This window comes from Sturnus vulgaris, chromosome 2, assembly GCF_052056855.1.
Source record: "Sturnus vulgaris isolate bStuVul1 chromosome 2, bStuVul1.hap1, whole genome shotgun sequence".
NCBI lineage: Eukaryota > Metazoa > Chordata > Aves > Passeriformes > Sturnidae > Sturnus > Sturnus vulgaris.
The window spans coordinates 41,715,466-41,728,433 of record NC_142244.1 but is presented as its reverse complement, the minus strand read 5'-3'; the positions used below and the strand labels follow the sequence as shown (position 1 = coordinate 41,728,433).

The following is a 12,968-nucleotide window of genomic DNA, read 5'->3' as shown; positions in this document are numbered from 1 at the left end:
TTAAATTCAAAGGACTCACCTTGATAATTTAATTATGTCCTACTCTTAACAGTTGGATGTATATACCCACAGCCTCCAAAATCTCATCTATTAATGATACTTAAATTGCAGTAACATCCCAAATACTTGCAATAAGTCTAATCCTTACTCTGATGAAACAAAATTGCCTTTGTCTCTATGGTTTTAAATTTATTAATAGAAAAAAGGTATTCTATACCCAGCAGAATGTCTTTAGGCTTGTCTTTGGGGGGCAGGTTTCACTGATAATAGGGATCAATTGCAGTTTGTCAACAACACTTTCCCCTCTCTGGGCCTTCTGGCTCTCAGAGGCTTTTGTGATGTCCTGGATACCTTTCCAGGGCTGTATGGGTTTGGCATATTTCTCACAAGCCTTACAGTCCTTTGTACTGGCAGCCAGAGGCCAAACGTGATGTTGTGACATGTTTTGGATGTCACTGATGCCTCCGTGAGGCAATGGAGCACTGTTCAGCTCTTCCCTGCTGTCCTACTCAGGGGGACAGCACAGCAGACCTGCTTCAAGGTGCCCAGGTGAGGATCCCGGCCTGGCAGTGCCTTTGGAAAACAGCCAGAAACAGGAAGGACATGGAGATGATGCCTCAATTGTAAAGATGCCATCAGTGATGGGATGATAGAGCACTTGACAAGGATGTGGGCACATTCTCACTTTCCGTGTGATGGCAGTGTGAAGCGCCCTTGCTCCCTGCTCTGGAGCAGGATGGTTCTTCCTGCTGTGCCACCACTCTGCAAAGATTTCCCATTCCTCATATGAGCTGATAGGCTTTTATCTTGCAGTCCAGGTGCTCATCTAAGACCAAAGCAGCCTGGATTTTATCAGTTTTTTCAGGGATGGTTCAGCACTTTACCCAATGATTGCACATTGTGGCTGGAAGTAAAGACCCCATCTCTGCTTGGAGCTAAGCACCAAAGCCTCTAAGAAGAGCAAGTTTTTAAACTTAAAGGCCAATCCCACATGGAATGATAGTGGTCAGAGTGGCAAAGCAGAAGATTCCCTAAGCAATTCAGGAGAAGCTTGGGGTTTTTTTCTCCTGTAGGCTAATGATATCCAGGGTTGGGGTGTCACAACATGATATTCATTGCCAAGAATTCTGAGGGAATGGAGCAGGTGATGTGGATGAAGGATTCAAAATGCAAACCTTTGGAAGAGAATAAAGTCATAACTATCAGACAACAAAAACTGTTGAGTTGTAGAGAAGATGACATAGGGAATTCACTACATGTGTGCATTTATTTATTTTCTTCTCTTCCTGCAGGACTATACTTGGGAAAATCATGGCTTTTCCCTTGTAAACAGGCTTTATTCTGATATTGGGCATCTCCTGGATGAGAAGTTTCGGATGGTGTATAACCTCACATATAACACTATGGCAACACATGAAGATGTTGATACAACTACGCTAAGAAGAGCTTTATTTAACTATGTCCACTGTATGTATGGAATCAGGTATGGACAGAAATTCCCTAGCTTAGGAGTACATTTTAAAACTATGTAAACAGAAAAATAAACCAAGTGTAAAGCATCATTTTAGACTGAGTGTTTAAAGTGGAGATGTCTGGAAGTTAGAGTGGTTTTGCTGGCATATCAGTATAATTTTTCCTTCCAGTGCAGAAAATGAGTCAGGATGGAAGTTTTTACAGAAATGTGTTCTCTGAAGCCAGCCTGTATCCTTCATTCAGGAAAGACAGCATCCCTAGGCTGAGCATCACTAAGTTGGGCAGGAGTGTTGATTTGCTGGAAGGAGGTAGGAAAGAGCCTTACAAATGGCTCTGGGTAGGCTGGATCAGTGAGCCAAGGCCAATTATATGAGGTTCAGTGATGCCAAGTGTCAAGTCCTGCACTTGGGCCACAACACCCCCAGGCAGCACTGCAGACTGGGGGCAGTGGCTAAGAAGCTGCTCAGTGAAAAAGGACCAGGGGGTGCTGGACAACAGCAGCTGAACATGATCCAGGGTGTGCCCAGGTGGCCAAGAAGGCCAATGGCATCCTGGCCTGGATCAGCAGTGGTGTGGCCAGCAGGAGCAGGGCAGGGATTGTCCCCCTGTACTGGGCACTGCTGAGGCCACAGCTCCAATCCTGTGTTCAGTTCTGGGCCCCTCACTACAGGAAAGACATGGAGGGGCTGGAGCATGTCCAGAGAAGAGCATTAATGCTGGGGAAGAGTCTGGAACACAAGTCCTAAGACGAGCAGCTGAGGGACCTGGGGAATTTTAGTCTCAAGGCTCAGGGGGCATCTTACCACTGTCTTCAACAACCTGAGATGAGACTGTAGCCAGGTGGGGGTCAGCCTCTTCTCCCAGATAACACGTGGCTTCAAGTAGCACCAGGGGTGATTTAGTTTGGATATTAGGGAAAATTTATTCGCATAAAGATTTTTAAAGCATTGGAACAGCCCACAGAGGAGGGAGAGCAACCATCCCTGGAAGTGTTTACAAAATGGTGGATAGGGCACATGGTTTAATGGTGAGCATGGTGGTGGTTTAGGGTTAACCATTGGATTCAATGATCTTAAAGGTCTTTTCCAACCTTAACAATTCTGTGATCCTACTAAGCCTTTCAGATCCTTTAACACGTGTTTTTTGGTCATGTATGATAAATGTTCCAGTTCTCAGGCTTAAGAACATAATGCTGCAAAAGACAATGCTTTTAGGAACTTATGGCAAACAGAATGATTGCTTGTGTTACGTAGGTATGATGACTATGATTATGGAGAAGTTAATCAGCTACTTGAACGCAGCCTGAAGGTTTACATAAAGACAGTGACCTGCTACCCAGAGAGAACTACCAAGCGCATGTACGATAGCTACTGGCGTCAGTTCAAGCACTCGGAGAAGGTATGTGTTCCAAAGCCAAAGGGCCTTCACAGAGACCCCTGTGCTGTTTGAAAACTAAAATGTGGGGACACCTGAAATGGCAGCATCTGACACATGAACTGTTTTAAATCAGAGAAAAACAAATGAGAATCATTCCTTGAGTGTTAGATACTGGTTTGGCAAATATACTTCTTAGTGTGTTGGCAATACTTTATTATTATTATTATTGTTGTTGTTGTTGTTGTTGTTATTTGTTATTATTATTAATAGTCACTTCTCCATAAAATTGAATGGAAAACTGTAAAAGAAAAGTGGATAAACTTGAGAATGCAAAAGTGGTCAACTATGCCAATACTTGGCGATTTGGAGATCAAGGATACTTAAACTCATATATATATATATATATGTATATATATATATATACACACTTTATGGTGTTTTTCAGCAATAAAAATGTCAACATGCCTTCAGATATCACATTAAATGCTTCCTGAGAAGGGTTCAGTGCATGTGATGTGTGCCTGCTAGCCTATCTGGCATGGAAACTGGTCCTTATTCTGTGCTCCTATATAATGGTGACAGGTAGTAGTAAAGAAAACCAAATATGATTTAGAAAGAACTAATGACATTGGGGTACAAAAAAAGGTTTAAAAGTGGCTTCTCAAAAGGAAGATTGCTTAAAGCAGCAGTTGAGACTGGTTCCTTCAATCCTGGGATGTTGTCCATATTGGTATTACTACGCAGCTGTCTCTAGAGGAGCTGTAGTCCTGCAGCAGGGTACAGGGAGAAGAGACAAAGTTTTCTTGCAGCAATACTTTACTAAAGGTTAGAAATTTGAGCTTGGATGACTAAACCGTGTTGCATTCAGAGGTGAGCTAAATGGCCAATGTAATTTTTTTCAGGTTCACGTCAATCTACTTCTGATGGAAGCTCGGATGCAAGCCGAACTTCTGTATGCCCTTCGTGCCATAACTCGTCACTTAACCTGAAGCACTCGCTGGCCAGGAGTACAGGGGCTTTTACTGAGTATGTAAAGACCTTTTGAAATAGATACACACCAGAAGCTGTTTGTGATGTAGCATCAGGTTATTCAATTCTCTAGTGTCAAAGTTTAGCCGTGCTTCTTGGCGGCTGTAATGTGCAATGACGTGTTTTATTTTCTTGATGCTTAACATTACTAATGATAACAAAAGTAACACTGAGGAGCGCTACTCTGCATTGTTTCCGGCTGGATTTCTGCACAGCGGTCAGGATCCTGAAACTGGTTTTATTGTATCCAATCCTAGCGCTTTGTTCTTTAAGCACTGGAGTGAAGTGCTTAGAGACTTCTTTTTCCAAGCAATCATTTTTCAGATGAGTGGAGTCCAGCAGAAGATCAGTTCTGCCTGTCCTGAGAAGGTCCCACCACGTCGTGACTCGCAGCAGAGACGCGCGGGCTGCGCTGCATCGAATTGCCCACTGGATTCTCCTGTGTGTCCTGGAGACTGCTGCCAGTCACTGTCTTACTACAGCAATTGGAGGTGATGCAAGATGTGGATGCAAACATCGAGCACACTTTAATGTGAAATTAGTCTTGATAAATCCTACAGCATGCTACTGAAGTGCAAAATTCATCCGCTTTGTCGTGCCCCTTCACAAAGAGAAGAGGCCTCACGATTTGCCATTTCAGCCACACTTACTGTGTTTCAATCATGCATAGTCTTGTTTTACTGACAGTCACCCTCAGTTGTCCTGACAATATCCATGCTCATCACGTGTTGCAATTTGTTTAGTTGGCACCTATAAAATTAACACACAGGCTGACCAAAAATAGGGTTGTGGGGTTTTTTGCACTCTCTTCTTTATCAATGTTTTAACTGAGGAAAGTAAAGGAAGGCTAGTATATCTATTCTTTCATATTGGATGTATAGAAATTATTTCCCATAACTTTTTCATAGCATGAAATTGTAATATTCAAAGTTTTAAAAGTTTCTATGCATTAGTGTGAATGAACAAAAGAAAAGTGCAATATCTAAAAAGAAAGCAAGCTTTTTTCCCTGACATGCCACTGCTAAAGTGTCCTTCTTATATAGCCATAAAGAAATTTTAAAACCAAATTTCTTTATTGTCTAAGGCCTAGCAGTTTTGTTTTAGCTTTTACGGCTTAAGACAACCTGATACTGAGATGCCAAAGCATCCCCAAAACAAAGCATTTTTGGACAACCAGGAATATTGGGGAAGGGAAGAAATAAGCTGCCAAAAATGTCACACTTTTGTGCTGTTTTCTGTTGCTTTTGACTAATTTTTGAGAGCACAAAATGTTGATATTTATAGCTTTATTTTGTATTGCATTTAATGAACCAGTGAAGTGCCTAAAGAGATGCTTAAACTTACCCAGTAGAACACAAGTTAACTGCTTCAACTTTCGTCTGTTGGTTTGGACTTTCATGTTTCTTTTGAGGAGGGTGACCTTTATTTCTGTGGTATACATTCAAAACTAACTGGACAGGTTTATTTTTAATGTTCTGTTGGATTGTAGAAGTTAATGCAGGACTTTTTTTCATTGGTGATTGCAGAATCTTTAGAAAAAAATACTACCAGTCATATTTTGACACTTTTCATTTACAAAACCATGGACCAGTACTTTACTAAAGTTAGTTTTCTCTCTTCTTACCTTTTCCTGATCCTTGCTTTGACTTTGCATGTTGGTTTTTCTGCTTTATCTGTCCGTTCCAGATTGGAAAGCCCAATGATTGTACACTTTTCTGCACTTTCAGACTGCAGACTCTGCATGTGAAAACCTTTTGAGGAAGAAATCAGTAATTATTTTTTTTAAGTGTCATGTTAGCTATTTAGAAAACTACCCAACAGACAGCACTGATCTGTCTTCAAGAGAGCTTTGGGTAGAATATCAGATTTATTTATCTTGTATAGCTACCTGCAAAGATTTCTCAGAAATGCTGAGATGCTCATATGTGTGAACTTAGATTTGCTTTCTAAATTGTTATGATCCTTTTTCCCCCCACTCTTGTGATTGTAGCAGCCAGACCTAATGGCTTCTGCTGAGAGAAGTTTTCATGCAATACTTTTGTTCTTTTTCAAGTGATTGGAACTGTTTGGTACTACTTTAAATTTCTTTGCATTGAAAAGTCAAGTAGTTCTCAAGAAGCACAGTTGAGCTCTGGAAAGGAGGTGAAACTAGATTTGGGTAACTAATATGATGGCTTCGTTTCCCCTCAGAAATGCAAAGACTTCTGGAGTAGGTTGAGTTTTACATTTGGAAACATGAGTGCCTTTACTTCTTTCCTTATGAAATATACTTGCCAGCTCAAATGCCTTCGTGAGCAAAGTACATGAGCAGATTTGAAATACAGAAACCATAAATGGATTGCTTCATAAAACTAGTAGTAAACCAGTGTTTTGTTTTGGATTTTTTAGTGCCATATCAAGTCCCATATGGCCTGCAAGACATTCCATCATAGGAAATGTCATTGTACGACTAGTTTGCTATTTCTCTTTTTTTCTTTTCTCTTTAATATTAAATGCAAACTTGAAACATCTGGAAATGTTTTCCACGTGGCATTTTTTTTTCAAAGTATTGCATTTACGGTGCAACAATTTATAGCCTAGTTTTTATACACAAATTTGGGATTTTTAATAGATGTTCGTTCAGAATAGGTTCACACAACGCTACCATACACTTTATGTGCGCTTTAGGTTCACACTGTGCCAACTTTTAATCTGCAAATGTTCTTGGACTTTTTTGCATTTTTAAAGCACGCATGAATGTGAATCTTCACACCTTGTTCATTAATATTTTTCTTAATAGTACCATAATCATTGAAGTGTAGATCCTCCCCCTCTGTGTTCCTTCATTGGAATTGGTAATTACCAGCATTCATGTTAGTCTACAAAATCCCAGCCGTGACCAACATAAAAACAAAGTGTACAGTCTCCTGTCTGCTGGAAAGAAAGCTTGATAGGTACAAATTAACCAGCTAGCACAGGGAACACTGTGAGTAGGGAACAGAGCTTTTGAGCATGAACAGCTTCTTATCATTGTAGAGTCACTTAAAATGTGTGTTGCTGTAGAGTATGTCCTTGCTGAGATTGCTCTATTTTCTTTGGTAATGAAGAGAAGTCAAAAAGGTGCCAACTGGAGAAAGCATTTGCATTTCCCAGAACACTCTACCCACAGCTGAACTTCATGAGAGTATCATCATACAAGAATAGAAATAATTGTTAAAACAGAAATAATAATTTTAAATTTAGGTGCAGTTTGTGCAGATAGCTACTACAGCTAATGCTGTGGTGTCCTATGAGAATTTTGGTGAGCTGTAGATGGATTTATTTTCATTAAGGCTGAATTGAAACATATATCCTTTGTCCTAAAGCCTTCATTAAAATGAAAAATTACAGAATCGTAGAATTTGCTGAGTTGGAAGAGGCCCACGAGAATCATCGAGTCCAATTCCTGACCCTGCAAAGGACAGGCCCAAGAGTCACACCACGTGCCAGAGAGAATTGCCCAAATGCTTTTTGAGCCCTGTCAGGCTTCCCTGGGGAGCTTGTTCCAGTGCCCAGCCACCCTCTGGGGGAAAACCTTTTCCTAATATCCAACTTAAACCTCCCCTGACACATCTTGAGGCCATTCCCTCAGGTCCTGTCACTGGTCACCAGAGAGAAGAGATCAGTGCCTGCCCCTCCTCTCCCCTCAGGAGGAAGCTGTAACTGCAATGAGGTCTGTTCTATAAATTTAGAACAGATCAGAAGAGAACAAAAAGGAAAACATTTTGTTGCTCTAGTACTTGAATGCAGAAAGTCAAAGCACCAGATTCTTCAAGTGCGTTTTTGTTTGTAGTGATACTGATATTTTCATGGCATTTGGAAAAAGCAGCTAGCTGCCTAAATTTCAATGGGGATTTAAGCACTCAGGCACTCAGCAAAATCCTGGAAGATGCCCACTTGAATGTTTGAGTCAGATTTTTAAAGAAATGGAGTCACCTAAATAAAATGGAATAAAATTAATTTTCATAGAGACTAAAAGAATAATATATACCAGGTCCATATGATTTGCAGTGATTGTTAATGAAATTAGTTGTTTTGGGGATTTAAAGACTTAGAGAAACCTCTCCTAAAGCAGTTGAACAGTAGGCCACTGCTCTTGCAGAAGAGGTTCTCAGTGTTTCTCATACATGTGTGTTTTCCATGAACATAGGCATGCATTTCAGGCTCATGATCCAGAATTTGGACTCCCTTTCAGAAGAGCTGGGTTATTTAACCTCTACTCAGAGAAAACGTTCGTTGGTAGTAGTAAGTGGATAGCATGTGCCTGAACTAAAAATATTTGAATCAAAAGAAATACTCAAATCTTGATCTCAAGTGATGTTCTTTCAGTTACTTTCTATAAATGTTTGGATCCTTCTCCCATAAATAAGGGGTGATGTTGCACAAAACAAAGAAAGAGGGGAGTGGGTTCATTGTAAATTAACTTTCCCAGAGTGGATCTGACTATAAAGCTGTAAGAATTAGTTGCTGTTAGCAAATCATTCCAAGAGCTGGACAAAATGTCAGTTTTCATTACCTAAACTTCAGGTTTACTGTTCCTCATGTCCCCTAGCACTATTGTGTCTAAAGAGATGCATCCACCAGTTTTCCTATATTTGGGAATTGTAAATGAAACATTTTATCTCCAAATGAAAATTTATACAGTATTTCATACCTACTGCATAGATTACAGGTGTGAGAGATGGAGAGAGCACAGCAGTATGAGGAAACTTCAGGAGCATCTTGATCAGTGTTAATTTATTCCTTAGAGCACATTTCCTGGCAGATGGTCATGCTGCTGCTCCCCCCAGTACGTGTCAGGTCTCTCTTGCATGTATTTAATCATTTGCTGCTCATCAGGGGAAAAATTGTCATTTTCCAACCTGCCACCACCCCTGTCCTGCATCAAGTGCTTCCTGTCTTCCTAATTCCCAATCCCAAGCAGCCTCCCAGCTGCAGGGACCACCTCCCAGCCTTAACCTTGAAAATAAGGTTCCTCTATCACTGCTTGTTGTTAAGTGCAGAGGCTCTTTCTCACATTTAGATTAATTGCCGTAGTAGATTATTTCTGGACAGGAAAATGCTAAATGTGGTTTAAAAGGATGAAACTCAGTATTTGCTTAGTAATGTGTCAAAGCCTGTCTATGGAGTTACAGTAAAAATCCAGTGGATCCACTAAGGAAATGCTTTCTGTGGTGAAACACCCCATGCTTGAGCTATTCAGCTGTGCAGGTTTCTCAGAGGGACATCTAACAGGGAATTTGAGGTCCTCTTCTGCCAGGCAGCCTTACAGGGCCATCAGGTTGGCAGCCTCTCGGGTGCCCTGCAGCCTCTGGAACAAGTGGATTTGGGTCTTTCCCCTATCTATGGGAAAAAATCCAAATGCATGTTGTGGAGTAGATGCTGGAGACGGAGTTGGGTGTTCCTAGGGTACTGAATATCATCAGAGCTTGTGGAAAATAGAAACCTTGTTCCTGACAGTAGTTAGAGGTACTGGAGATGCCAATTGTTACAGTAATTGTGGCATCAAGAGGCACAGACCACAGGCGCTCCCAGGGGGACATGCCCAGCACAAGGAGGAGTTGAGGTGTTGGTCAGCTGAAGCAACTTCACTGATGTGTCTGAGAGGGTCTTCGTGTGCCTGTGCATAGGAGGGGTGGTGGAGAATGCCTCCTTCTAAGGTGTCAAGAGGGCTGCTTTGGAAACAGAGCTGGGACCCTTTCCTTACTCCAGAGATGGAGCAGGGGAAGGGAACCATTCTGCCCAAGAAAAATTTGCTGCTGTTGAGTTGCATTTTCTCATCTCTATCAGCCCTTTGAAGGAAGTTTTGAGGCAAAATGGGTCAATCACTGAGCACCATGTCTCCAGCTGAGGATTCTGGGGGGCAGCAACAGCAGCAGCTCCAAACATCAACAGTCCAAAATTGTGTCTCATTCCTCACTTCATGCTCATGTCGTGCCACCAGACCCAAACCTCTTCCTTCCAGCCCAGCTGCCACATGCCCAGGTGGCTGCAGGAGTAGCCTGCTCATGGTGGTGGGTGATGTGGCCACTTTGAGGGGGAAAATAATAATATTTAGGCTACAGTCCTTGGACTCTGCGAGGCAGTGCAGTCAGAAGTCTTTTCACGACTGTGACCAGAACTGGATATGAACTGTAGCTTAAAAAAATAGGAAATTTGTAAACTTGAAATCTCTCGGTTTTACCCTTTTCTCCTTTTGCTGGAAAGCCACACAATGAATGTATATGCTTTATCTTTCTATCCGACATAACTGAAAATCAGACTCCCAACTCCTTGGTTTGTATTAGCCTTTGTTTTTAAAAAAAAAAAAAAAAGTTTGTGAGCAATATATGTAGCATGCTGTGAACGTCTGTTTTGATCTTTATAGTTACTCTTTAATCCATCAGTATTAACACCAGTTCTTTTTTGTGTTCCCCTTGGTACTTCGTATGCAGTGTAAGCAGAAGCTGTGATCGGCTTTGCAGTCCTGTGCCATGTTACTGTAACTCCTTGATTTTTTAGGAAGCACCTGACTGTGGGCCACCCTGGGGCAGGTAGCGTGCCCATACACGACTGCCACTTTTCGGTCTCTTGTACTATGTATAGTTCTAAGTAGAATAAGCTTTTTAACAGAATATTGATGCGGTTTATGAGTCACGCAGGCTGCAAGTGTCTGGTGTGTGAGAGTCTCTGTATTTATAGTTGTTGGGGTTTGGTTTTTTGTTTTGTTGTTTTGTTTTGTTTTGTTTTTAATTCATAAAGTAGCAAACTTGATAAACATAGCCACTTTAAACTGCTCTTGCTAAACAGACCCTGCTGTAGATAAGATACCACTGTAGATACAGGGAGAAGCACCAGCCGACCTCTCTGGACTGTGGGTGAGCTGAGCCCCTGTCTGCACAAAGCACGGTCCGAGCCACACGGCCACCCTGCGTGTGCCCACACATCGACCCAAAGGTGGCAAAGGCTGGGCCCTGGTGTCCATTTCAGCCCCTTGTGCCCATAAGTCTGCTGCTGGCCACCTCCCACTCTCTGCTCACCAGTGCACGGGGCAAGCGAGAGCTCGCTGGCGTGAGAGCGATGGACAGACCAGCTGCTGGACCACAAACATGGGCACGGCACTTCTGCAGCCAGAAAGCTTCCAAGCCTCTCTCAAGTGCAAAAATCAGCTCTTGATTTGCAGAGCCTGGCACATCGGGGTGAGAAGCAGCATTGGCTCCCTCTTGGCAGCCGTGGGTCTGAGCTTGGCTGGGGCAGCAGGCGGGGCAGCGCTGTGCCCAGAGAGGGGTTTCATTGCATCTCCCACCTCTGGCCCTCTGGACAGGGGGTAAATTGTACCCAGCCCAACCCAGCAGCTGTCAGCTTCTGGCCTCTTTGTGCTACAGCCACGCAGGTGTTTTGGGACAGAGGGTTAAGGACAAAGCTCTGATACTGCAGCTCCCTCCCACCACCAGGAGGTGAGTAAGTGTGGTAGCTCTGTGGGTCCCACAGTCCCTATAGCATCCTGTGGGCAGGTGGCACATCTCCTGTCCTGCCTCCCAGGTCACCACCTGTCCTGAGCTCCGGAGATAGGTCATGGGTTCCATGTTTCACAGGAGGTTAGCCTGCAAGGTGAGGCAGCTGCTAGGAGCTCACTGTGGGTTCCCACAGCAGCTTTTATCATTTCTTTCCTATTGTTGCTGGTTGGGTTTGTTGTTTTGTTTTGGTTTTTTTTGAAAGGACAGACTGACCTAATGGGATGGAATTTTTTGTGTGTGACTTTTGTTAGTTTTTAAGTTACCCGACTTGAATTTATCTGAACAGATGCAGAAGGAACTTTCTTTTTTTGTGAGTTAAGAGACAAAAATGCATTTTTAAACAAAGGAATCACGTATTAACATTTTAACAGCAATTCATAAATCTGCACTTTTTATGAGGTTTTGAAAAATCTATTTATAGGTACGGAACAATGGGGTTTGTTTAAAACTGTATCGCATTTATACTTGCTGAAATTACTTTCATTGTTATCAGTAGGAATTTCATTGGTTAAATAAAATGGATAAAACCTGACTCCTGTTTGAGCCATCATTTGCCACATGCTGGGGAACACATCTCTAGAGAGCATCCTGTGTTTTGGGACAAATCCAGTCCTCGAAGTGTCCTTCCTCTCCATGCCTTTATAGTGGGTTTTAATGTATCTATCATTCAATAGGGAGACTATTTAATCTTTGAGGGAGACCGGATCAAACCCCAGAGAAGTAGTGGGTGAGAGCCATAAGAGCAGGAAGGGCATGTGAAGGCAAGAGGAAACGTGTGCTGAAGGTGCTGGTTCAGGGCAGTGCCAAGCTTATCTAGCAGCAAATTGCCCCCAAGTCCCCAGGTCCTGTCCTCTGCCCCATCCATCCCCAGAGAAGGGTGACTTAGTGCTGAGGGTTCACCAGGGAAGTTTGTCCTGGGGAAGATGATCATTTCCCCTCAGAAAGACTAAACTAGACTTAACACAAGCTGCAGACCTGGGATGTTTTGGGTATAACTTTACCTCCAGCTGCAGGATGCACAGATCACAATAAAATAAATACATGTATATATATAAATATCTCCACATAGTGCTTATTTATTTGCTTTCAGTGGGAGTTCCAAAGCACTGAAAATATCTGTCATCTTAGGTCTAGGCTCTTTGGTACAGGTAGTGTGGCTGTCACCTCCAGTTGCCAGAGCAGCTTGGGACTGGGAGGTTGACCATGTCACCAGCACCATCATGAAAAAGGTAAAATCTTGCAGTATTCCTCAAAGCCAAGGGCTGCTGTGGAATTCCTGCTGTAGCCCCTAGAAGTCCCAGAGCAGGGTAGGACAGTGCCATGCTCAAGTGAGCCCTGCCCTGATTTTGGTTCCTGCTCACACCCAGTGTGTGATGTGAGTGCTCAGATGGGGGCACAGGCACAGACAGAGGACATCCCTGCTCCCCTACACCCCATCCTCGCCTCTCCAGCTGGTTTCCCGCAGGAAATTCAGAGCCAAAAACATTGTGTTGGTGATTCCCCAAGACCTCCTTGACCATTCTCCCGGGCCACCACTCTGCTGCCATCATCCTGCCCCTGCACCCACACTGGAGA

At 42.8% G+C, this 12,968-nt stretch overlaps 1 protein-coding gene across 1 annotated transcript in view; it reads left to right on the top strand.

The window, feature by feature from the left end:
• SESN3 (sestrin 3) overlaps positions 1–6,395 on the top strand; it is a 38,747-nt gene extending 32,352 nt beyond the window's left edge. Inside the window, exons 8-10 of the mRNA XM_088159391.1 lie at positions 1,293–1,483; positions 2,727–2,871; positions 3,753–6,395. Of these exons, the coding sequence (XP_088015517.1) occupies positions 1,293–1,483; positions 2,727–2,871; positions 3,753–3,839 (423 nt within the window). The 3' untranslated portion in view covers positions 3,840–6,395. The remainder of the gene's footprint in view (positions 1–1,292; positions 1,484–2,726; positions 2,872–3,752) is intronic.
• The last annotated feature ends 6,573 nt before the right edge of the window (positions 6,396–12,968 follow it).